The 27,314-nt window shown below is 39.3% G+C and overlaps 1 protein-coding gene across 5 annotated transcripts in view; it reads right to left on the minus strand.

Moving 5' to 3' along the window:
• Positions 1–6,545: 6,545 nt before the first annotated feature.
• LOC134205875 (transcription factor kayak) overlaps positions 6,546–27,314 on the minus strand; it is an 82,399-nt gene continuing 61,630 nt past the window's right edge. For 2 of the 5 annotated variants that reach the window (XM_062681537.1, XM_062681536.1), the window contains exons 3-4: positions 8,377–9,269; positions 6,546–8,305 (exon numbers count right to left, since the gene is read on the minus strand). In XM_062681537.1, the coding sequence (XP_062537521.1) occupies positions 7,927–8,305; positions 8,377–9,269 (1,272 nt within the window). In that variant the 3' untranslated portion in view covers positions 6,546–7,926. Of the gene's footprint in view, positions 8,306–8,376; positions 9,270–9,367; positions 9,500–10,465; positions 11,163–22,739; positions 23,223–27,314 lie in introns of those variants that run through there. The other 3 variants (XM_062681540.1, XM_062681539.1, XM_062681538.1) reach the window with 3 other exon arrangements.

Genomic DNA, 27,314 nt, shown 5'->3' on the forward strand with positions numbered 1-27,314 from the left:
TATTTGTCTTGTTTGTCTTATTTATCTTATTTGTCTTATTTGTCATATTTGTCTTATTTGTCTTTTTTGTCTTTTTGTCATGTTTGTCTTTTTTGTCTTTTTTGTCTTATTTCATTTATTTGTCTTGTTTGTATCTTCCACATATTTGTCTTAGTTTTCAATTCATTCAATTGCATGTTTGCAAATGTAAATACGCAGTTTTATAGTGTCACGCTACATTCAAAAATTCACCGCTCTCTGTGCTCATTCCTTGCTGTTCGCAAGGGACAATGTGCTGTTGGCCGCTCTCCCAAAGTCCCAAAATGATAATTTTTGTATGCAATTTGGAAAACTTGATTGAAGTAAAAAGACATTTCTGCAAAATTTCATGCGGTTGCATATAATTATTATTACATCAAAATGATCGTTGAAAAATTTAGAAACTTTTGTCAGTTGGGTTTTGCAAAATTCGGTTCCTTATATTTCAAATCAATCATTGGAGAAAGGTGTTGAGAAGCGAAAATTTCAGTTGTACAATAGTTCAGTATTGAGACATTCCTTCAAATTTGGGAATAAGTAGGTCCACTAAATTTTCTAGAAACATTCCTTGATAAATTTGAAATTCAGCTGGGAAACGCAAAATACCTGCCCAATTCCAAGTTATACACATTTTAGTTCGAAAAAAGCGCTCTACCGCGAGGGAGCTTACCTCAGTTTACAGCACATACAATACTTGCACAAATACCTTATAATTGGATCATATTGAATAACTCTGATCATTCAGGCCACGTACCCACGTACCCGTAAGCACAAAAACCCAAATTAATCCACCTATCGGTGATGGTGCCTTTCTCGTTCGTTCAAACGGATTAAGAAATACGTAAGAAAAGTTTAAAATAACATAAATATGTGGATAGGCCTTATATTTGTTTATATGCATTATACAATTTCTCGCCGAACGCAACTTGTTACAAGCAAATCGGATGGACATACATAAGTGCCAGAAAGTGATTTTGTATTGTAATAATGAAATTAGTATTTTGGCCATAACTTCTGATCCCATTGTCCGATTTGACCAATTTTCAATAAAAAACAATGGAACAGGATTCTGCTTCGAATGCAGTTTGTTACGAGTGAGTCGGTTGAGGATAAGTGCCAAAAAAACGAGTGATGGGTTTTTACGCGTTTTTGTATGAAAAAGTGTATTTTGGCCATAGCTTCTGAGCCCATAATCCTATCCAATTTCCAATAGGAAGCAATGGGACAATATTCCGCTTCGAATGCAACCTGTTGCGAGAAAATCGGTTGACAAAAAGTGATTGAAAAGACTTTTTTCCGAGTATTGTATGGAGTGGCATCACCGCAGCACAGTGTTCAATTTCGTCGATTTCACGATCAAAATTGACTAACTTTTAAACCGTTGGATTTAGATGTTTGGTGTCTTCTAGAAAGTTTTTGGGCGTGAAAAGACACATCTTTTGATGTAATGAGTTTGATGATCAATCCTCCTAGAAGTGAGATAAAAATTTACTTTTCGTCAGAAAAATAAATAGAGAATTGGTTTCTTCAGCAAAGTTGTAGAGTAAGGCATTACGAGAAACTTTGTAGAACATTCCGAAGCTCTATCTATTAAAGGTAATTAAATATGAGCGTTATCTGAGGATGACCCCCTCAAAAACAGTTTTTTAAATATAACTTTTTAACGTGATTTTTCACATTTTCACGATCTTCTACATTGTTATTTGGGCCAACAAAATACGCATTTTGATTACGATAGAAAGTTTCTATCTTTTAAGATAACAAAGTTATTCACGATTTTCCATTTTTTCTTGGTGAACTTTCACCTTAAGTAACTTTCTCCGGCGCAAAATGGCGCAGTCGGTTCAGGTGGTATCCGAAAGTCCTAGCCTTCTGCTACAACTGACATGTGAAACTCCTTGTAGGCAAGAGTAGGCAAGGTATGTTACATTCAGAAGAAGTGTCCAATATAACACCAACAAAAAGGCAAATAACGCAGCTCGCAACCTACTGTTAATGCTTTAAATGCATTTTCATTCCATAAAATTATAAGGAGAACTACTGTAAGCCCAAAGAGAAGCACTGGTTTTATTTGGTTCATCAAACACAATTAAATATTATCAGTATTGCTTTTATATTGAATTGAATTGACTGAAACGCAAATAAACAAAGATTCTGAAAATTCAATCAAAGTTCAATGCCTGCTTTCCGGATATTGGCCACCCGGAGTGGAAATTAATTATCATGTTTTAAAACTCAATTTGTGCATATGCACAACATGTGAAAGATTTAGTTTGAAACATGAATTAGAGGTAACCACTTCTTTTGGTGGTGGTTGAACCCATGACGAACTTTGACAGATCCTATAGACATTTTCGGCTTGGAAAAACTCATGCCTCGTTTTTTCACTTTCACTGGTTCGTCCCTTTCCGTTTCCTCATAAATTATCTTCCATCAGTTCATGTGAAGAGCTTCGTATTTGTATATCTATTTCAATTGAAACTATGTACTACCAGACAGCGTTTTTTAGTTTTTTTATGATCTTATCGTTTATTGGTTCAATTGTGAGATTTCGTCCGTGTGCTGTAGCCATAGTGTTGGGAATTCGGGCTTATCAGTACCATGAAGCTGCAAAAGATGACGGAGGTCCTTCATGGCTTAGTAGGGAAAGCATCTGTATAGCATACTGGGGTCGTGGGTTGATACCGCACCGAAGGAAGTGGTTACCTCAAATACATTTTTCAAACTAAATCGTTCACATGTTGTGCATATGCACAAATTGAGTTTAAAAACATAATAATTAATTTCCACTCTGGGTGGCCAATATCCGGAAAGAAGGCAATGAACTTTGATTGAATTTTCAGAATCTATGTTTATTTGCGTTTCAGTCAATTCTTACCGTAAAAGCAATACTGATAATATTTTATTGTGTTTAATGAACCAAAAAAAACAAGTGCTTCTCTATGAGCTTACAGTAGCTCTCCTTATAATTTTATGGAATGAAAATGCATTTAAAGCATCAATAATGTAGGTTGCGAGCTGCGTTATTTGCCTTTTTGTTGGTTTTATATTGGACACTTCTTCTGAATGTAACATACCTTGCCTACTCTTGCCTACAAGGAGTTTCACATGTCAGTTGTAGCAGAAAGCTAGGACTTTCGGATACCACCTGAACTGACTGCGCCATTTTGCGCCGGAGAAAGTTACTTAAGGTCACTCCTGACGGAATCCAAGATTAAAAGTGCTCGCGATTTCGGAGGCACACCACTCGATTCGGAGGCGGCGCACAACTGTCATTTTTGTTGATTTAGCTTTGCTGCGTCGCAGCATGCGTGAAATAATAAAAAAGACAGTTGTGCGTTGCTTCCGTATCGTGTGGTGTGCCCCCGAAAACGCGAGCACTTTTAATCTTGGATTCCGTCAGGAGTGACCTTAAGGTGAAAGTTCACCAAGAAAAAATGGAAAATCGTGAATAACTTTGTTATCTTAAAAGATAGAAACTTTCTATCGTAATCAAAATGCGTTGTTATCTTAAAAGATAGAAACTTTCTATCGTAATCAAAATTTTGTTGGCCCGAATAACTTTGTAGAAAATCATGAAAATGTAAAAAATCGCGTTAAAAAGTTATATCGAAAAAACTGTTTTTGAGGGGGTCATCCTCAGATAACGCTCATATTTCATTACCTTTAATAGATAGAGCTTCGGAATGTTCTACAAAGTTTCTCGTAATGCCTTACTCTACAACTTTGCTGAAGAAACCAATTCTCTGTTTATTTTTCTGACGATAAGAAAATTTTCATCTCACTTCTAGGAGGATTGATCATCAAACTCATTACCTCAGAAGATGCGTCTTTTCACGCCCAAAAACTTTCTAGAAGACATCAAACATCTAAATCCAACGGTTTAAAAGTTATTCAATTTTGATCGTGAAATCGACGAAATCGAACACTGTGCGCAGCAGAGGTAGACCCATGGGCTTGTGGCGACAACAAAGAAATATATAGGAAGTCGAAAGGAATCTGATCTGGGTCCAGATCAAGGCCAAAGCGAGTAGCCGCCCAGGATGAAGATCTTCAACGTTGGCCCTATATACCCCTTGGGATGCTCAGAACACATGAGTTAGTTAGTGAGAACCTGCGACATGATATGTCATCGGAATTCACTTCAGGGCAATTTGAGCTCTCATGATTTCCTGATCGCTGTTTTCAACACGTTAACCAAAACCACGTTCTTCTACATGTAATAAGATTCAGGTTTCTTTTAATGCAAGTTGCCACGCAAATGCTAGTATTCTAGTACAATCCTATATAATAAACAGATGCGATGAAATTTACACATCGTTTCTAGTCAGAAGAAGTTGATGCACCAATGCTCGACTTTACCATGCGTCTCCATATGCTTGTATGCCTGTATGATGATCCACATGTTCAATATCTATCTCAATGTTTAATGTTCTCCTGAAAAACACTTATGGGACATAAACATATCCGATTGTCGAACTTCTATGGACATAAAACATGCAAATAATTTCAACGTCAAAATATTCATAAGCGACGAACTCGTGAACAAATAATCTCGGAAGTCGATTTATAGATTCGAAACTTCTAATGCGGCAATGAGTATCATGAAAACTTGACATGGGAGGTCAGTTCATATAACCTATCCAACACTTTTAACCCATTCTCCATGGACGAACTTTTCTGAATCCAAACATGGCCGCCATCACGCTCACTTTTACTCAACCAACGTGACTATGTCGAATTCGTTTTTAAAGCTGGGTCAGTGCCAACCCGAACCCTGAATAAAAAAACATTTTCAGTTCCATCTGTCATTGGATATGTTGGTGTGCGTAGCATCGTGTTTGTTTTGATTCGAAACATATGATCCAGATGATCGCGGACATCCAGTGCACTGGCAGTGCGTTGGCCTTGACTGATCAGATCATGATAAATAAATAAATATGTTCAAGTGCGTGAACTAATTTTTGCGGAGAGTGGAATTTACTTTTGGGCGAATATAATTAGGGGAACTGCTCCTGGAATTCATCTCATGGCTCCGATATTCATCCCATCAAAAGCAAAACAATGGAAAGGAATTTGGATTGTTCATTATTTTTGTGATTTTTTTTCAGCAGTTGACAAAAAGCATGTTGACAAAAAGAGGCGACGAAATTGGTGCTGCATTTCTTTGTTTCCCGATGAGATGAATATATGTATTTATGTTCAGTGAGATGGAGATCGGAAAAGTTCCCCTATTAAATTATATTATATTATCAAGAATTCCGTATAGAATTCATGTAAAAGAGATTTTATATTTTACAAAAATTCATCTATTTCTACAAGTTTTTTTAAGAACACTCAGAAGCATGAAATTAAAATTATCTACCTCTCCTGATAAAGGTAGCCTCCACCTTCGGAAAATTTTCCGCCGGATTTCGGGCCCCGTGCATTTTCAATTTTCAAGAATCTCCCGGAGGAATTGCTCAAGGTACTTCCGGGGAATTTATGTACGAAACTTGCGGAGCAATTCCTGAAGGAAACTTCGAGTAAGCTCCTGTATTCCAGAAGGATTCCCTGAAGGAATTATTGTAGGAATTTCCGAATTAATTCCTGAAGCAACTTCAAGAGATAATCCTGGAACAGTATTCAAAGATATTCCTAGAAGAATTTCCAAAGGAATTCATCTCGAAAGGATCCCTTGGAAAACATATAGTGGAATGCCTGCAAATTCAAGAAAGAATTACTGAAAGAATGTCTGAAGTAATTTCTGGCAGAATTCCCAAAAAAAATTCTAAAACATAAGAAAGAGTTTTTGGAAGAATTTCATAAGAAATAATTCTATTCGGTATTCCTCAATTATATTTTTCTGACAATTCCTAGCGGATTTTGTGAACGGGTTTCAAGGGGAATTCCCAAACTACATAATTCCATCCACCGACCTATTTTAGGGCATAAAATGTGAGGAAAACCTGAATGAACTTATGAATACATAACTTCCCTAACAATTATTTTTAAAACTGAATCTAGACAACAGTACTGGATTAATTTCATTTAAAACTACAATTACAAATATCACAAAATTCTAAAAAAAAAAAGATTTTCAATGCGCATTTTATTTTAATAAACAGACAGTTTCGTTTCTCCCTTCTGCTTGTTTATTCCGCCCAGTCCCACCCACCCACGTGGTTTTGACAGTTGAAGTACATTTGTATTGGTGAACCCGGTGCGAAACCGTGAAACAACACAGTGCGAACCCGACAGCTTTGGGGTTGGAACTAGTGCGAACCTAGTTCCAACCTGAGCGAATAAAAAAACACTTTGACAGCACTTAGGTTGGAACTGGTTCCAACCTAGGTTGGAACTTTTTAAAAACGAATTCGACATAAGATTTCTACTCTGCGTGTATCACAGCAAAGCTAAAATAAAAGTTCGTTGTATGCTGCTCTTTTGTTTGAATTGGTTTGTGGCTTCGTTTGTTGTGGGTCAGTTTCAAGTAAGAGTTTCAGCAAAGGATTTCTTTCGTATTCTCACATGAATAATAAGACGTGTTCTTCTTATTGCAGCAGCTATTTGGTATCAATTGTATTCGTTATTATCAATAATATGGCTCTCACGTTCCCAACCTCTGCATGTATAAACTGCTCACCGTACTCTCCGGATATTCTCTGAATTCTTGAGCTCGGTATCACTTGTGTTGCCAGTACTTCTTCGATTTCCTTGTAACAAAAATACCCAGAAAAAGCCAAAAGCGACCTCTCAAAAGTGTACACTTCGCCTCAGAATTCCGTTCGAATTGTTCGATCGCGTGTAGATGAAATAAATTGTAAATAATTCTGCATTATTGCGTTCTGTATCGTTCACTTCTATGCATTACTCACTTCTCTTTCGTTATTCTATATGTTAAAAACTTTTCGTCAATGGGCTTGCGGCTAAATTTGAGCGAGCTCGTTATTAGCGAAATCATTTTTGATCTATAATACTTGCGATAGCACTGAATTTTTCAAATTGTTTACCCGGGTAGAGAGGAATAACAAAGCAAAAAAATCATAATAACAAATTTTGTTATGATATCTAGTCTAGAAATTACTTCGTTATACTTCGAGACAGCAAAATAACAATTTTATAAAACATTTTGCGATCATAACAAGATTTGTTTTTCATTTATCATCAATGTATTCAACATGCCAACATGTTGGTAGCTATTGACTTGTTGATGTAATGAGAAATAATAGTTATTCTCGAGTTATTTACCCGAGCAATGTCTGTTATTGGTTTTGTTATTTAAGCAATTAAATCAAATACCAATATCAAGTTTTGTAATTCAATTATTCATATATTGATGATTAAAACTTGATATTGTTTTGTTATTTTCTTCTACCCGGGTTATCAATTATGGTTACGACTACTAAAACCTAACGTGTTTACTTCTGTCAGAGGGTTAACTCAAAAGGTATTCTTTGTCTGGTGGAAAAAGGCACAGTATCCAAAGCATTTGCGTTTTCGTTTTCTTTTTAAAAGAATGTTTTTACATCTCTTTATTCGCTTAGTTACAAACTAAAATAATGATTCGTTTTGATGAATAAAAAATAAACAAATTAATAAATATTCTTTTTAGTTATCTTTTTCCAATTGATGGGATTGGGCTAAAATTAAACGCTAATAGACTTAAAACCAATGAATGAAATACAATTACTCCTACATCTAGTTACAAAATGGCGACCACTTAGATAGAATTTTTTAGACTTTTGTGTCTTTGTAATATTCCACGTGTAGAAAAATGAACCTTTAAAGTTAAAATCACAACGCCATCTTTGATATAGGACTTGGGCTCTCTCTGTCTCTCTCGTCGCATGCACGCTCTCGCAGAAACGTCAACATTAATTGCTTTTCCTGATGTTCCTCCTGTTCCGTGTTCGTTTGGCGGCTTTCTCACAGACTGCACAGCTTCGACGATTCACTGCAGGTGGGCGTGATCAGATCCAGTGGACCACGATTCGCCTGGAGGGAGATTGGGGCGGCGACCGGCGTTAGACCGGTACCGCCGTCCATCAGACTATCGAAGTTGAAGAGGCCGCTCGAGGGTGTCGATATGCCAATGCCGGCGTCCGAGGTGATGTTGCGCAGCGGGAAGGCGGTAGTCGCCCTCACGTCCAGGCTGGCTGGCCGTGCTGGGCGTCCGTTGGCAACGCTCATGGGAACCGCGCCCGGCAGCATCTGCCGCGGAAGATTCACACTGGTTAGGACGGGCGCGATGCTGGTCGGCGTCGGGGTATCAAGGCTATCGCCGTGGGAGGTCGAGAGAATTAATCTGAAAAGGGAAACGGAAAGTGGAAAGATTAGGTTATGTTCAAAAAGGGGGTTTCAGGCAGACTGGCTTACTTTTTGGCTGGTGGTTCAAGGTATTCTTCCGGCTCCGCTTTGATCTTCATGGTAGGAAGTTCCTTGTGATCCGAGATAACCGTGATAATGTTCTGATGGACTGTGTTGATGGGTTGCTGGACTAAGGAAACAGGTTTCCGTTCCAGTGGGCTTTGGCGTCCTTGGAAGCGGCAGTGCTCCCGGTGGGACTCGAGCAGAAATTCTAGGTCTTCTTTTTCCTGTTGTAGCGACTTGATTTCGTCCTGGAGGGCTTGTTTCTTCTTTTCTAACAGATCAGTCTCGTCTACGAGTTCGTTGGTGTGATCTTCACGCCGGCGACGGCAGCGTGCCGCGGCTTGTTTGTTGCGCTCACGGCGGACGCGACGTTTTTCCTCTTCTTCGGGTGAGAGGTTGCTGGCTTTGGCAGGGCGACGCCCACCCATGTTGCGACGAGATGTGGCAGGGGTGGAGGACTCAGAGTGTTGGCTTGGAGTTTTGCGGTTTCCGCCGGCAGGTGACGGACTTTGTTGCACCATGTTGAGCGGCATAGACACCATTTGAGAAACGCCACGTGCGACGCCGGCCGGCAGCTGCGGCTGAGCGACGGTCATTTCCCGCTCGTACGAAGTGCTGGAGGACTTCGAGTCCAGGTCCTCCGAAATGATGGGCGGCGGGGTCACCTGCCAGGAGCTGTTCGACACCGAACTCATCGACTCGCGGCTATTCTCCAGGTCTTGGCTGTGGTCCTCGAATTTGTAGGGTGGCGGAACGAACCCGGCCTGGCACGGAATGTTGCTCGAGGTATCGTTCGTCAGTTCCATAAACGTTTGCTCGATGTTTTTTAGCGTGGTCGGCGTCAGGGTGGGGGTCGTTTTGGTGGGCACACCACTGTGTATGCCGTCGAAGGAGGCGAACTGCAATGAGAAACGGAGAAGGAGTTGAATTAGGTTGGCTTTTATTTAAGGACGCAAAGTAATAGAAGGATTGGATGGCAAAATAACGTTAGCAATACCTGGTTCATAAATAGTTCCTTTGCAAGGAAGTTGGCAATTTCACAGGCATCCATTTTGATGGGATTTCTTAGTTAATTAACAATATCACTTATTAAATTTGTGTATTTTAAAAAAAGGTACGTAGCTTATATCTGTAAAATACGTGTTTCAGACATAAATGTTGAGATTTTTAAAATAAAAATTACAGGAAGTCACGTGTTTAAGATCATATGCACGAACAAGCTTTTATTGAGCTCTGGGTAGCTCATTCAAAGCGTTTCGTCCTTTAAAACCACGAAACGTTCTAACAAATATTTAGATCCGCCACGGGAAAGACCGATTGATTATCTCAGTTGCATTCAATCCAATTTTCCAAAACCTAAACGAGTTCAACTTTCTTTTCCTTCTCAAGTGAATAGAATGAAAATGTTATTAACTGGCTTGCTCAATCTAAACTTAGCATTCAGCAATCGCACATTCATAGTAACGCCATGAGTCGATGCTCTTCTAAATAGAACCAATAAATTGCATCACAGCTGATCAATCTATAAATATTTTCCATGTAACTACACTGTTTGTAAACAAATGGGTCAAACGATTTTCACTCGTTCTGAGTGTAATCAGCAATTAGATCAAAATCTTAATCATTTCGATTTTAATCACAGCAAGTCAAAGGCTCGAGTCTTTACATGAATCGCTAAAAGAATCGGTTGACGAAATCGAATCAAAACATTGGGTAAAAGTTCTATAGGTATCTTCCGCATACTTCGATGGCGACAACTCAGCTCACTGCGATCGTACTGGTCGAATAATGCATTACTAAGAACTGCAGAGCCGTTTTTCAGACAAGTTCTTAGAACTTATTAGTGCAATATTTTCCATTTTTTAAGCCCACTATCAGACGAATAAACAATTTATTAGCAGATTATAAAACCTAAACAGATCTGTATTGTCTGATAGTGCATTGCCAATTGATATTTGCTTGACGCACATCAATTGGTAATGCGATAATAAAAGATTGTAAAAGGTGTTCGTAGAATTAATCTCTAAAACACGTAACTCCTTGTCTTTCCTTTGCATCTAATTATCCCATGTAAAAAAGTCAGTTAAATACACACTAATTTTCCTTTAATTAATGTCTTTTTCAGAAACTCGATCAACAACACTTCAATCGGAGAATCTTCTCGCTGTGCTTAACGCGGTTGCGGTTCATTTGCAGCGATCGCACGCCGTGAATCATCCAATTATGGCACGTTCCGCTCAATTTGGGGACACACGACAAATGCGGGATCTACTGTCCAAAATAAGCCACAAACTATGCGCGCGGTTACGTCACCGGTTATTTTTTCTTGCGGTTCTTAAACGATTCTCGCTATCTCTACGCTGGCAGAACTGATGGCTAACGACTTTGCGCAAAACAAGAAGGAAGGGCGGTTTTCTTCTTCCTCGGCTTCGGATCGTGTATTTTAAGCCGTGTTAGACACGGTGCGGTCGTTTTCTCTACGATAGCTTGGATTCGTTGGATTTTTTTTTATATATTTCGGTTGTTCGTGTAGATCGTTTGGATCGAGCAACTAATTTGCCCGATTTTTGTCTCTCTTCGATTTGCGATCAGCTGACACGATATTTCAAGGGCACGCGTGCTTCTTTTCGCACTCGATTTGGTCGTTCGTTCGATATTTTATGGTTAAAAAATTGAAATAATAAAGAATCTACGCCGGCCGTTCCGCGGTTTCGCGATTCGGTTTTCCGCGCTTTCCGCAAAGGATTCTTCCTCGTTAGAAAAGTGCGGCTCAACGGACGGCGCGCGACGCGTTGGATGTCGTTTTCGTAACTGAAAGAAAAGCTGGGAAAGCGCAACAGCCCCAACAACTGGCACAGGCGGAAAATTGGCGAATTTTCATCGCTCGGGGGTTCACTCTCTCCCGCTCCCGCTATTCTAAGCGGCCGGCTCGCGCGAAAACATCCCCGCTGATGGTGTGATGCTTGCTACAATGGATTCGAAGAATTTCATCCTAAAAATAGACGCGAGTTCGTAGTAAATCGCGAACTCGCCGCCAAACAGAAGGTAAACAGCGTGTGTCTTCCGAGAAGAACCTGCAATTTGGTTTGGGGATGTTTGTAAACAATGTTTAGCGTTTTGGAGCAAGTCATGTATTGCGGAGATTGCAGCTGCGACAGTGCTGCCATCAATGTCATAAACAGATCGTAAAATGAATTTTGAATTACATATTCAACCTTTTGTATAATATTACAATGCGTTAAATTAAAAGTGATCTATAGTTATTGTTGATCCTGTAGTTCTGACCGAGTTGAACGTGTGGAGGCTTGTGAATGTATTTTTAGGCACAAAAAATGCGCGAAATTCTTTCGCTTCAACTGCTAAGCTTTGAGTTGAGTTAGTGTGAGTGGGTTCAGCGTTTAATTTTCGCTTTTGCTTGTAATTTCTCATTAAACCATTTACTTTCGAGATGAGTTTAGAAGAGATGCGAGAAATCAACGTCACATGAGTTTGTTTACACGTTGTGAGAGTACAACAGTGATCGAGTTGTTATTGCGCACACGATTTGAGAACGTTTTTGCTTGCCACTGTATGTTCGAAGTTAATTTAGTTGTTTCATGTTTCTTCATGTTTTCAGATTACGAAGTACAATGAACAGTTGATTGTTCTGTTAGAGCTATGATAAGACCTGAGCTTAAGAAGAAATGGTCGCAAAAATAGAGCTCGTGGAGGCAGCAATATTGGAAAAAGGACTAAACGTCAAAACGCTAATCCTGAGAAATGTTTTCATATTAAAAAATCAACTAAAGCATGAGACTGTGAATGTGCTCCGTCTGGTAAGTAGTCTTGGTTTATTTCATATGCAACTGATTTTTATTATAATTGTTTACTAAACAGGTAAATAGGTAAAGGAAGGAACTTTGCCAAAGGACTATCCGAGAACTCCGCTAACGATTTATCAGATGTGCGTGGTACAGGAGCGTGGTACAGAAAGTGACAACAGAGAAAAGAGTACTTCAAGCAAAAGTTCACAAACTGCTAACAACGTGGTGTCCATGGCCATAAATTGCCAAGATGCTGAAACTGCGGATTAGGTGCACAGAGCTAAGTGAAATTGATACCCATGACATTCCAAGGTTGGACGCGATGATTGGCGTTTTCCCTCAAAGTGTGAATGACGACATTGACATGATTCGTGTTTTCATAGAAAGCCAAAACGGCGGTTTAAATACTGGCTAATGAAGGATCATTCAACGAAAAAGTCTGTATGAAAAACACGTTGAATTGCTAGTCAACGTTGAATAGGCCTTCATACAACATTTCAAACAAAGGAACTTTCTCATCATCTCTCCACAAAAAGGTATGTACAAATCTGACACAAATTAGATGGTTGAATCGAATAACGATGATCCAAGAAGCTGTGTCCGTGCCTTGATCAAAAAGGATATTAGTGTTCCGTAAACGAGCGGAACAGATGGAGACTCGGTGATGGCAAATTTAATATCACAAATTCACGGCTTTATTCTGGGAAAACTGAAATCTTATGCTGCTGTGGGCCCCCGATGGACTGAAAAACTTCCAAGGTCTCAAATGACCAGAAACCGTCCAGGACTTGAAGTTCTCAGATCTTATGAATCAGACTCGTTCTGGGTCTTCAAAGTACCAGAAATTAACTGGAACACTGAACAAACCGTCTTGAGCTTTAAAAAAAAAGACAAGATGTGCTTCACGGTGGGGGTAGATAGCCGCAATTTTGTTTTTTTTTGCACTTGTAAGTGCAAAAAAAACTTGTTTTCATTACTTGCAATGATTCGAAGAGAAGAGCTGCCTGCTGCTGCTTCTCTTTCATCGCTATTTATTATCTATTGAGAGCGTTTTCTGCAAACCGTGAAAAAGGGCACATTTTTTTGATATATGGACATCAAACCCCAATGTAGTACCCGAGCAACACATTTATTATAAACAATTTCCTGTGACTTATATACGACCGATTTGGATTGGATTTGAATATGATTTGGATTGGTTTTGGACTGAATTTTATTGGATTTGATTGAGATTTGGATTGGATGTTGATTATATTTTATTGAATTTGAGTTGAATTTGGGATTTTATCAGGCTTCGGTTTTTGAATAAGGATTGAATTCGAATTTAGAATTGGATTCAAATTAAATATTATTTGGATTTAGGATGGATTAGAGCTTAGATTGGATTTGAATTGGGCCGCATCCAATACAATTTAATTTGGATTGAATTTGAATTAGATTTGTACTGGTTTTGAATTTGGATTACATTTGAATTGGATTTAGATTGGGATGGGATTTAGATTGGATTAAGATTTGGACTGAATTTGGATTAGATGTGGAAGGGAATTGGTTTGAATTTGGATTGGATTTGAGTTGAATTTGGGATTTTAACTGGCTTCGGTTTAGATTAGGATTGAATCCGAATTTCGAATTGGATTTAAATTGAATATTAATTGGATTTGGATTGGATTGATAATCTTACTTGGAATGGGTTAGAGTTCAGATTGGATTTGAATTTGGATTGGATGTGGATTGAATTTGGATTGATTTTGAATTAGGTTTGGATTGGTTTTTAATTTGGATTAAATTTGAATTGGATTTAGATTGAGATGGAATTTAGATTGGATTAAGATATGGATTGAATTTGGATAAGATGTGGAAGGGATTTGGTTTAGATTCGGATTGGATTTGGATTAAATTTGGATTGGATGTGAATTGAATTTTAATCGATTTGATTTGGATTTGGATTAAATTTGAATTGGATTTAGATTGAGATGGAATTTAGATTGGATTGGTTTTGGATTGGATGTGAATTGAATTCTAATGGATTTGGATTGGGATTGGATTTGAGTTGAATTTGGGATTTTATCAGGCTTCGGTTTAGATTAGGATTAAATTCGAATTTCGAATTGGATTTAAAATGGAAATTAATTGGATTTGAATTAGATTGATAATCTAATTTAGAATGGATTAGAGCTCATATTGGATTTGAATCGGGATTGGATATGGATTGAATTTAAATTAGGTTTGCATTTGGATTGGTTTTGAAGTTGGCTTAAATTTGAATTGGATTTAGATTGAGATGTGATCTAGATTGGATTAAGATTTGAACTGTATTTGGGTTAGATGTGGAAGGGATTTGGTTTGGATTCGGATTGGGTTTGGATTTATTTGAATTGAATTTTAATGGATTTGATTTGGATTTGAATTTGGATTGGGATTGGATTTGAGTTGATTTAGGGATTTTATCAGGCTTCAGTTTAGATTGTGGTTGAATTCGCTATCGAATTGGATTTGAATTGAATATTAATTGAATTTGGATTAGATAAATAATTTAATTTAGAATAGATTAGAGCTCAGATTGGATTTGGATTTAGATTGAATTTCAATTAGATTCGGATTTAGGTTTGTTTTGAATTTGGATTAAATTTGAATTGGATTTAGATTGAGATGGGATTGAGATTTGGATTAAGATTTGGACTGAATTTGGATTAGATGTGGAAGGGATTTGGTTTAGATTCTGATTGGATTTGAATTGGATTCGGATTGAATTTGGATTTGTTCTGGATTGGATGTGAATTTGGACTGCATTTGAATTGGATTTGGATTAAATTTGTATTGGATTTGGATTGGATTTCATTGGGATTTGGATTAAATTTGGATTGAATTTAGATTTGGATTATATTTGGATATGAATGGGATTTAAATTTGATTTGGATAGGTTTTCGACTGGATTTAGATTGGATGTTGATTGAATTTCATTGGATTGGATTTGAATTTGTATTGAATTTGGATTGAATTTGAGTTGAATTTGGGAGTTGAACATAGGCTTCAGTGTAGATAAGGAATTAATTCGAAATTTGGATTGGATTTAAATTGAATTTTAATTAGCTTTGGATTGGATTTGTAATCTAATTTAGAATGAATTAGTACTCAAACTGAATTTGTATTTGGATTGGATGTGGATTTAATTTGAATTATATTTGAATTAGATTTCGATTGAATTTTAATCTGATATAAACTTGAATTGGATTTAGATTGGGATTGGATTTGGATTGAATGTGGACAGAATTTAGTTTGGATTCGGATTGGATTTGAATTGGTTTTTAAATTCAAAATTGGTTTTTAAATTCAATTAAATTTGGTTCTGATTGGTAATTTTAATTAAGATTGGATTAGGACTTAGGTTGGGTTTCAATTTGGATTGGTTTTTGGTTAGCTTGAATTGAATTTGGATTAAATTTGGATTGGATTTGGAATGGATTTAAATTGGGTTTGGATTGGTAATCTAATTTAGATTGGATTTTTTTTTATCTTTTTTTAGGACCTTTTAACTTGTTATTCAGGTCCATTAGATTGGATTTGAATTTTGATTGGAATTCAATTGGATTCGGACTTCGATTGAATTTGGAAAAGAATTGGATGTCAATTGAAATGGATTGGGTTTGGACTGGATTTGAACTGGATTGGATTCGAATTGGAATCAGAAAGAATCAATTGGATTTGGATTGGTTTTGGACTGGACTTAAATACGATGTTGATTGTATTTTATTGGATTTTGTTTGAATTTGGATTGGGATTGAATTTTTGCTGAATTTGGAATTGGATTTGGATTGAATTTAGATTTGGAATAGGTTTGGATTGGATTTGAAATGGATTTATATTGGATTTGGATTAGAATTGCTAATCCAATTTAGATTGGATTGTGACTTAGATTGGATTTGAATTTGGATTGGATTTTGATTGGATGTGGATTGAATTTGGATTTGATTTGAATTAGATTTGGACTCGGATTGGATTTGCATTTAAATTCAATTTTAATTTGGATTTGGAGTGGATTGGGATTGAATTCGGTTTAAATTTGGATTGGATTTGGATTAGATTCGGTTTGGATTTGGATTGGTATCGGATTAGATTTGGATAGGATTTGGAATTGATTGAATTGGATTTAAATTGGATTTGGATTAACTTGAGGATTTGGATTCGATGTGGTTTGTGGATTTGGATTGGATTTTAATTTGGATTGGATTGGGACTGGATTTGGGATGAATTTGGGATTTAAGTTTGAACTAGATTGCAGCTGGAATGGCTTTGGATTGGATTAAGATTGGATTTGGATTGTATTGGTAATCTAATTTAGATTATTAGGCTTGTATTTGAATTTAGATTCGATTTGGATTGGTTTTGAATTATATTTGGATATGGATTGGATTTGAATTTGAATGCAATTTTGTATATGATTGGGATTGGATGGGGATTGAATTCGGTTTGCAATTGGATTCAGATTTGAATTAGATTGGACTTGGTTTGGACTTGGATTGGTATTGGGAATTGGATTCAAATTAGATTTGGATTGAATTTGAATTAAACTTAGATTTGGATTTAGATTGGGTTGGTTTTGGACTAGGTTTGGATTGTTTTGGGATTAGATTTGGGCTGAATTTGGGATTGGATTTGGATTGAATATAGATTTGAATTAGATTAGGTTTGATTTTGGAATGGATTTAGATTGGATTAGAAGTTAGATAGAATTTGAATTTGAATTGCATTGGATGTGGATTGAATTTGAATTAGATTTGGATTGGATTGGAGTTGAATTTTGATTAAGTTTGGATTAGATTTAGATTTGGACTAGATTTGGATTGGATTTGGAATGGATTTGGATTGGTTTCGGATTGAATTTAAATTGTATTCAAAATTGATTGAAATTTGATTTGTATTGGATTGGTAATCAAACTTAAATTGGATTGCATTTATTTGGATTTGGAATGGATGTGAATTGAATTGCTTTTTGGATTGGATTGGATGTATGCTAAATTTTGGATTAGAATTGAATTTCAATTAGATTTAGATTGAATTGTATTTGAGTCGAATTGGTAATCTAATTAGATTGGATTAAGGCTTAGATTGGATGTGGACTTGATGGATTGCATTTGCTTTGGTAATCTAACGCTTTGACATCGTCATCCTGTTGACGTATTTCGAGTGTTTGCCCATCACTGTCTTTCAGCGACACCGTCTTTCGTGACCCGAACGAAATTTCTTGACTCGACCGTAAATTAGTCTCTCCGTTTATTCTTGGTGAAATATTGACGGCGATTATCTCCTACCACGATTGCAATGAATGCTTTCAAGCAGCGAAATAGGATATGTTTGGGTATTCTAGAAGAAAGGAATCGAGATAGTTCTGCTGTTTCAGCCTGTACTCTAATTCCTTGCCTTGGATTTGTAGCGGAAATTATTCCGCGGTGATTTGTTACCACAATGGCATCCGAAACATATTATTTGATAATTAGTACTCAAGTAAGTACTTCGATCATTCATCTGTGATATTGTTGGTCGAAAAACTTGAAAACTTGATACTTCGGGATGCAGTCAATGTTGTTTATACTGCTTGACCGCATTATGTACATTTTGGACCCATATTGTCCACACCACAAGTTCCAATTTACGCAGCTACTATCCAAAATGTATCGAAGTTTGGGCAACTTTGCTACAAACGTTCAAGAATATTTGGGCAGTATTTGCTTTAGAGTAGGTATCAATATTTCAATTTTATTGTCCAGGAAAGTGTCGCATCAAATAATAACAGAAACTGATTACGGCGAACACCCAGTAGTTCAGTTGGAAACTCACTTGTATTATGACTTCCACAGAATAACAATCATACCGCACCACAGATAATGGACTTTGATAACGGATGTAAATACACGGTTGCTAACGAACTACATGGGTTATTAACGCTATTTGCTCTCCATTTCTAATTCTGGACCGGATCGCTCCTGGTTCGGGTTTTGTGCAGCGCCAGATTGATGAAAGTAAAAAAATGTGAATCATTTCTATACGCTCTGACGACGCAGCGAAATCTGCGCTAATAGCACCCAGCCTGTCGAGTCTGGTGCGATTATGGCACCCGTGATCGTGCGCACGGTCCCTTCTTATCACCGCAAACTCTACGATTTGCTGACGTGCGAAATATAAATATCCCCTTCCGCCAATCTGTCGCATTTGCATTCCGTCATCTGGACGATGACGCCCCATTCGGGTAGCACTACATCATTAACAATTGGTCGCAATTGTTATGGCTGCCTTTAGCTTCCCAAATCGGTTCATTTCGAATCTATATAGTGGGCGTATGGGCCGGCAATCAGTGTCGCTATCGCTCTTGAATTCGAAAAGCTTCCGGTCATGAAGGAAAAAATCCCCCAGACGACATGACACAGGATGGTGCATGCTTGTTTTCCTCTCATTGGTGGCGATAAGTTCTGTAGATAGTAAGCAGATTGAAGAAGGTACATTCCCAAGTTCGTGAGCGTTTACAATGGCACAGCAATTGCTGACGTTTCCGTGTGCATCGCTTCACAATTTCGAACGCTGGCTTTTGCTTCCTCCCTTTGTCGTCGAAACTGCATTCTATTATGTTTGTTATCAGAACTTCCCTTCCCAGCATGATACGCCCATAATTTCATGGTTTCTTCCCTGCTGTATTTTCATTTATTTGAAACGGAAATTTGCCATTTTCATATTCGCCCGGAAACCAATCGACAGAAGAAGAAGCTAACCTTGAACGGAATGATTCAATTAACCGTAATTAGGAAGTTTCTTACCGAGTGTGTTTCCCGATACACTCGGATGCACTCGGCTCGGCTCCGGTCGTTAGTCAAACAGACCATCCAAAAAACAAAAACCGCATGCTGTGTGTAAGGAGCTGCACACGAGCACTTCGGTCGGGTATCTGTTTTCCAAATTCAATTGGCCATAAATTTAAAACCAGCAGCGGTGTGTCTTCTCTTTTTCGGCTACTGCAGGACCATGCCCGTGCGAAATTTCTCCTCATACGAAAATATTTACAACGATAATCAGTGCGAGATTTCGGAGAAACGGTCTGATCGACATTTGGATGGTGTCCAATGCCGGGAAAACCCCATCGCTGTCGTCGCCTACCGTATGGTTGGGCGTCTGCGATGAGTGTTGGAATATTGCGGTGTATTTATGTTTTGCTATGCGCTAAACATTTAGAGGTCAGTGGCGTGAAAACGTGATTTTGATGGTGAGATTTTTGCAATGGGGTATTACCGGTTAATCCATTTGATGCTACTGAAGCAGTGTTACTAGATTTAATGTGTTTTGTTGGTTTTATTTCTAATGAATATAATAAATACTTCTTGAGGGATATTTCCTACAAGATACATGCAAGCCGTTCCGGCTACAAACATATTATAGCCTGTTACTAATTGATACAAATCTATTTTCCATTTTAACTACCTCCCACTATTACAACAACTGTTGCAATGCTCGACCAGATGAAACAAAGAACTGCAGTAATTTCCCATTCAAGAGCTGACATTTCCTTATTGAAAACGGTCGCGGACTCTACTGTCCGTGATCAAAACAACAAATTGAACCTCGATGCCTGTATGCGGCCGAACATTGATCGGCGCTATATTGGTCAAATCGAAAGCAGCTTGGAACACGTGCAGCAGCTCTCGGACCGCTTACTATGGCAGTCCCATTTCTGTGACACTTAGCCACTCACTTGCGACTGAAACAAAGGGCATAAAAGTCAAGCCACGAATGACGACCGTAAATGATTATGTTTATGCCGCCGCCGCCCCTATAGGTTCTGCTGGAACGCGTTCGTGCATGTTCTAAGCAGGCGAGCCCGGTCGTGCGTGTGGCGTCTCCTACATCAGGTACCGACCGATGCGAAAGTGCTCCATGGCCAACTGCGAGACGCCAGACACCGGTGCCATGCGGCGTCGGCGACACGGCGCGTGCCATAAAATCAAACAAATATACTAAAATTTTCGCAATTTCATGACATACTTTAGGGGGCGTCGATCTCTGTCTCGCTGGTGCTTCGCACATTATATTGGTTTCGCTCCTTTCGGCTGCTAGAAGGGTGCCGTCACCGCCGTCCCCTGCTCATGAGGTGCAGTTCACTGCGGTAATGCCTTTTTGTGCTGCATGCAATGCCTGTAGTATGTCATTCTATAGTCATATATTCTTCGAGACTGAATCGACCGTGAACCACACCACCAAAAACGATAAAGCAGAGTAGTCTCCGACCAGCGACGATATGACTGAGAGCAAATAAATTCCTAACGAGTGTGGCTATCCATCGTCGTTATGGCACTCGACGCGTATATGTCAAAACGGGGGGTCCGCTGTAAGGTCAAATGGGTTACCACGATTTGCCATTTCTGTGCGCTGCTTCTCGAACAATTTTTTCGACGAACAACACGGTCCTTCACCGTTGCTTTGTTCCAGCGAGACACACCCTGTCTCTGGCGTTGTCAAATCATTCGAAATGTAATTGACTTGTTTTGCGTGACAATCACGCCAAATTAGCGCCTTGCTGCTGATGGAATGATGGCGCGAGTGAAAGTGGCACAAACGCTATCTCTCCTCCCACTTTACTTTGTGTGTGAAGCCATAAATTGGATCGTCCTTGTTGCTCGGCACGTTTGTTGTCGCTATCTGGTCTCCCTATCAGGGGAACTTTCAAGCTAACAATCAACAACAAAGAACACTCTTATGGCCGATGGATAAACAGTGATTTCTTTATTCATTTACTACGGCACCGCACAGCCGTCGGCAGGGTTACCTGCTAACGTTTGCAAAACAAAGTAGCCTATCGATGCGCGCAGACAACGGAATTTTCCCTGTGCGATCGTGCACAACACATACTTGGAGGAAAGGAACCGTATCCGGTTGAATGTCTCGTCTTCCACCCATGCACTGAATAAGGCGATAAAAAGTCGGAATTCAAACTGCGCACATATGGTGCCACCGTCGATCCGTCTCCGTGTCTTTGTAATTGGCACAGAAATCGAAACAAAATGTAAATAGGCGCTTTTGAATGTACACCTTAGTGTGGCAGTCAGTGGAAGTAGCAGCCATAATAACGACAAAAACACGTTTTAGCGACGTCATTCGCACATCGTCTTCGTCGTGGCTGTTGTTGTTGTTGGCTTCCCCTACACAGACGTTTCGGTTAATGTTATTAAGCCTGGGCAAAATTGCTTAAGCGCTTAATGAATGCCGTTTCTTGACGCAGCTGGAGCTGGAGGACAGCCGGATTCGCTGTTTTCGTTGCTCTCCCACACTTCGTTTGACGAAATGGGCAGTAGGTGAACAGGGTGCTCTTAGTAGGCTCTTGCATCATGCTTATAACTAGCTTTGAAACGATTACTATGATTTTAAAGTAGGGTATATGGCCCAAACCTTAGCCTAACATGCTGTGATTACCCACATTTATCATTGTAAATCTTCATATATTGAAACTCTAACCAGATTTATGCCACCAGACGACTTGCTTACTTTTGGTTATTACGCCAAGTAGTCAAAAACAACAATAATTGTGCAATATGTATTTCTTATTTAAGCCATCAAAAGTCTCGAACGAAATGGACTTTGGTGCATTATTGACTAAAAATCCTTTGTAAAAGCCGTAAGGTGGGTAATTTTAATGTGCTGCTTCAAATAAAAAATCTTAAACTATAATGTTCAGAGTGTTCAACACATCGTTCCAAAAAGCTTTGAAGATCCTAGGCTAACATTACCTCTCGTAAAATAAATTTGCAATTTGATGCTTTACGATTTCAGAACAACAAGAATTTATTTTAATATTGGAATTCTAAGCCTTTCTTCTTTCTTTCACTGGCAGTACCATTGAGTAACTTATGTAATGTCAATGTTCGTTCGAGCTGTAACTATTTATCTCAAGCTACGTTCTATTTTGATGGACCATTTTTACTATCGAAAATCAGTTCATAACGACTCTATGCTATCCACAGTTTGGCCACACAGTCCTCGAACAGACATCCTAACCCTGTCCTTTCGCACAAACTCGATTGCGCAGCAAATGATTGTTTTATCTTATCAGTCGCGTTCCGGCAAACAGTGTGCCCTCCATACCAATCCGATAACACCGAAGACGGCGGCCCCAAACTCGAAGACACACATTTGTGAACCCCCTTTTGCTATCCGACGGCAAACTGCAGAGTCGTACGACCACGACGACTAGACGTGACAGCCGTACATCGTCGCCACCGCTCTCCCCCGCTGAACTCCCAGAAACACTCCACCCTTTGCTCTCGTTAACTTCAATAATTTTCAACAATAGCGCTGATGTCATGTTTTATATTTCATTACACACTTGCACACACGGCTGTACCGGCACGCCGATATTTACCGACATTCCTAACTGCTTGTGTATGCGAAGTACCTTCTTCGCGTATTGCAATTATAGAGGACCACCAGTGCTTCCGCTGCAGTATGGAGCCTAGTAGTACCATTGCATTGAAATTACATCCTTCTTGCACCAAACTAAAAACAGAAACTGGCCAGGCCAGGGTCACTTACAATTTTACTAATCGGGGTCAGCGGCGTCAGCGGTTGATGGTTCATGTTGTACGCATTGAAGTAAACATCATTCAACAGTACATTATCGTCCCGCGTCATTTGGTCGGTTTGGTTTTCCTGCTCCAGGTAATCAACTGCCAGTTTACGCCAAGGTTTTGACGCTAACATTCATGCACCGCGGATTAGACGCAATTACTAGCGAAGTCTACCCCGAAACAGGTTCTCCCAGCTTTCCGGAACTCGTAAGCGTCACAAGGTCACGCACACACAACACTTTTCGTTTCACTAGGCTTGGGCTTAGGTTCCACTATAACGTTCCTGTTCTTCAAGAAAGTCCAAAATCCACTTCGAAGCACTTGTCTTTTTTCCAATCGGTCAAAATCACTTGTCTTGGCAAAACATCAAACTTGTTATTTTCTCAATCAAAACGTTGCTGTTCATCCGCTTATCCGGTCTGACTTAGTCGGCTCACGATTTCAAGTTTGACTGAAGGTATGCGTCATCATTGCTTTGGTTTTATATTGCTTGTGCCTTGTGCCGGGGCATCGTTCTCTCGCATGGAACGTGCTTTTTTACGCTCTCTCTATTCATCGTTCGTTCGGCATTGTTCTTGGTCTTTCTCACACTTGATGTACGTGCGCTCTCTCGCGAGTATTCCACACACACGCTAAACTTCATTAACCAAATTGCAATATTTTCTAAAGGACATTGCTTCCAATTGTTGCTTAGATCATCATGTGATAGCCACGTTCGACGAAATAACTATAAATTGCATATACGTGATTTGCCCACATTGCATTTCACCAGTCTTCAAGATTTGAGTGACATAGCAGTTGCACACATTTTGTTTTGACGCAGAAGATTTTGTTTGCACGACAATATTGTGTGTTGATAAGTTTTATCGTGCAGTAATTCAATGTACCATCTAAAATAGGAGAGCGACGCCGTTGGGAATTCCCCAACATCTCTCTTTGTCTCTCTTTCTGTACCGCTTTTCGCGTACCGTATGATGCGAAACAGACGTCGTATTCGACCCGCTTCCTCTACTTCCTTCCGCTTCGTCCTGCTTGCTACTGGCGGCTGGTCCCTGCCCCATATCACACTCGATTTCCAAGAAACGTCGATGAGATGATCAGCTAAATTCGCTCTGCTGTGTCGTCGCTTCGCGCGACTTTAGGTCATGCAGCGCCGTTCGGATATACCGCCGCACGCGGTCCTACCCCACGTCTGTCTGTTCGCTCTGTGGCGGCCATCCCCTCTACCACAACGCGTCACCTGCGCTTTGCCAATCTGGCACATATTGAATTGAAATTTTTTTTATTGCAATGACGGGGTGATGTTGTGCTTTGCAGCATCCACCAGTTCGCTCAGCATTATGCGAACACGATCGATGAACTTTAACTGCAAACTGCTAGGATGTGCCAATAGAACGTGCCGGCATCGGTACTGCGGCATGCAGGAAGACTTTTGGAAGTTTTCTCAGTTGTTGAAATGGCAGCGTGAAAATTGTCACATAAAAGGTTAAAAACGAGTGGTAAGTTACCACTGGTAACAGCAAAGGCAGAAGTTAGTTAACGCTTTATTTTCGTACACTTAGTAAATTAAAAACCCAAAAATAATTAAATCCAACTGTTATCAATTTCTTATCTTTTCATCATATCAATAACAAAGGAAATTGGCGAACATGCCTTTTTTCTTAAACTAGTTCTACGTCTCAATATTTTTTAGGCAGATATGCTAAGCTGATTTGCTCGCAACAAGTTGTATATCACGAGGGATACTGCCCTATGTGTTTCCTGTTGCAAATTCGTAAGATCGAACTATAGAATAGGCCAAAATAAATATTTCTCGCTAAAAAAGCGTGAAAAAGTCTTGCCCCTTTTTTTAGGCGCTTACCCTTATCCAGTTTGGGGTTGAGCACGGGGGTTTCTTGAAATGAAAAATGAGTTCTTGAACTGTTCGAATGAGGTACTGTATTTCAACCAGCTTTTTAGCTGTTAAGCAGCTTAAAACTGTAAAACGCATTTTATTTAAATTCCAGTATTTCCAAATAATAAACACTTACACACTTACAGTTTTCTTCAATCATCAAATAAGATACCCCTGGGCAAGTGGGACCTAAAAAAACGCTAGTTCAGCAAAATTGTTAACGCATACTTATAAAACAGTGTATTTAAGAACATTAACCACGGATACATCATTAAATGCTTCCATTGTTGAAATGTAGAGGTGTTGGAAGCCATTTATTCAATTACAAAAATATTGGTAGAGCTAGAAATAAATTTACCTTCAGGACCCACTTACCCCTTCAAACGGGGCACGTGGGACCTATTCTGTTTTCTACTGTTGAACGAAACTATTTTGAGGAATGTAGATAGATTGTTCATATTATTTCTGAACATAAGTTATTTCAAATCATGGATAGAGATTGGTTGCATGTCGGACTTTATTTTTGCAAGAAGAAAGGTATTATGATGTTAGCAAATATGAAAACAAGACAACAGCCGATTTACTGTTTAGTTGGCTTGTTGTCTTGTTTTTCGTTAGCTTACTTTTGTACCAAATGTATCAAATGGATAAGACAATATTTATTCACTTTTCGTATAAATAAATATTTCTCTGTTTAGAACACAAATTATTATATAAATCAGTACTTCAGAAGAAACGTTTTCATTCCCAGTGCGGCATTGGACTGAGTCAGACGCATATAGTTTACAGTTTGTATCTCTTCACGCGAATTACTCGAAAAGTGCGCTTTTGTTATTCGGCGCGGTGTGTCTTTTTTGTCGAGTTTCGCAAGGTGAAATCCTGCCGGCTAGAGGGAAGCGGGCTGCATTTGGTAAATCACCAACCGGTGATCAGTGCAGCGCCGTGAATATTTTTGGATTGGCTTCCATCATCATACGAGGACGGTCGTAGGTAGCAGCGAAGCAGCGACGAAAAGGCTAAGTACCTAAACGCTTTTCATTGTTCGCACATCATACCACGCTTCTGTTCACACAGCGTGGAGTTGGCTTCACTTTTTCTCGAACAGAAATAATCGCCCAGTGCAGAAAGAGTGGGCATTAGCCTGGTTCAAAAAATTGTTTTTTTTTTCTTAAATAAATTTATTGAAGTTTTTTTTTTCTTCGCATACATGGACGAAGCGAGTGGAGGCGATTCGCCTTCAACAGACAATGTTGTTCGCACGCGATTTTACCAGGCCACATCACCTGGTCCCTGGGTTGTTTATTTCCGGCAGAAAGCGAAAAGCCTTGATTTTCTAGGCATCAAGCGTGATTTGACGCGTCGTTTTCCGAAAACTGATTTTCATCAGATTAATCGGAACAAACTACGTGTAACCGCACCTACATATCAGGATGCAAATGCAATCGCAAAAGACCAACTGTATAATGTAGAATATTTAGTTTATGTGCCCTCGCGAGAGGTCGAAATTGAAGGTGTCATAAACGCAGCGAGCCTGACTTGCAAGGATGTACTTGCAGGAAAAGGTCGTTTAAAGAATGCCCTGCTATCTACTGTGGATATTCTGGATTGCAAGGAGTTGCATTCAGCTACCATGGTAGATGGTAAAAAAGTATTTTCTAAGTCTGGTTCGCTTCGGGTGACGTTCGCCGGTTCGATTCTCCCAAAATATGTAGATATTGAAAATATGTTATTTCCGGTGCGGCTTTTTGTGCCAAGGGTGTTTAATTGTACCAACTGCAAACAGTTGGGGCACACTGCCGAGTTTTGCGACAACAAGCCCCGTTGTGGCAAATGTTTTGAGAAGCATAGGGAGGAGGCTTGCCAACAACAAGCAACAAAATGTGCTTATTGTGGTTTGGATCCTCCCCATGGTTTGCAAGAATGCCCGGTGTACATAAAGCGCACCCAAAAAGTGAAGCGCTCCAAGCAGTCGTATGCGGAAATGGTAAAGTCGCAAGACACATCCGCAACTGCCAACGCAACGGCTGCTGTTTCAGCCGCCGTTCAAGTTAGTGATTTTTATGATGTCATTTCCATTGACGAATCGGACTCTGACGTAGCCGATATGGATGATTCTGCGGAGGTACACGTACCCGAAAAGAGGAAGAAACTGTCTTCCCAGGATTGCGCCGTAAGAAAACAAAATCATCCCTAGAAGCTTGCCGAAATCTGATGGTAATGGGGATTATTTAAAATTCCGAAGCAGCCGGTCTATACTGCTCCTTTTGACCCATGTTGCAGTAAGACATTCCGCCATTGCCTAAAACTGATGTTACAAAGAAACATCAGTCAAGGAATATCTCTGAGCAGAAAACTGCTACTCGCACTTCCAAGAAAAGAATCTCGTCCAAGCGAGGATTGATATCCTTTAAGGACCTTGTGGATCGTATTTTGAACTTATTCAATATTCCGAATTCATTGAGGCCAATCATTGACCTCTTTATTCCAACAGTTGAAAGTTATCTGAAGCAATTGACTGTTTCATGGCCCTTCTTGCAGGACTTGTATCTTTCGATGGATAATACGACCATACAAGATACAATCACTGTGCTGCAGTGGAACTGTCATAGTCTGAAACATAAATTGGACGTGTTTAAGTTTTTAATT

This window comes from Armigeres subalbatus, chromosome 1, assembly GCF_024139115.2.
Source record: "Armigeres subalbatus isolate Guangzhou_Male chromosome 1, GZ_Asu_2, whole genome shotgun sequence".
NCBI classification, from domain to species: Eukaryota; Metazoa; Arthropoda; class Insecta; order Diptera; family Culicidae; genus Armigeres; species Armigeres subalbatus.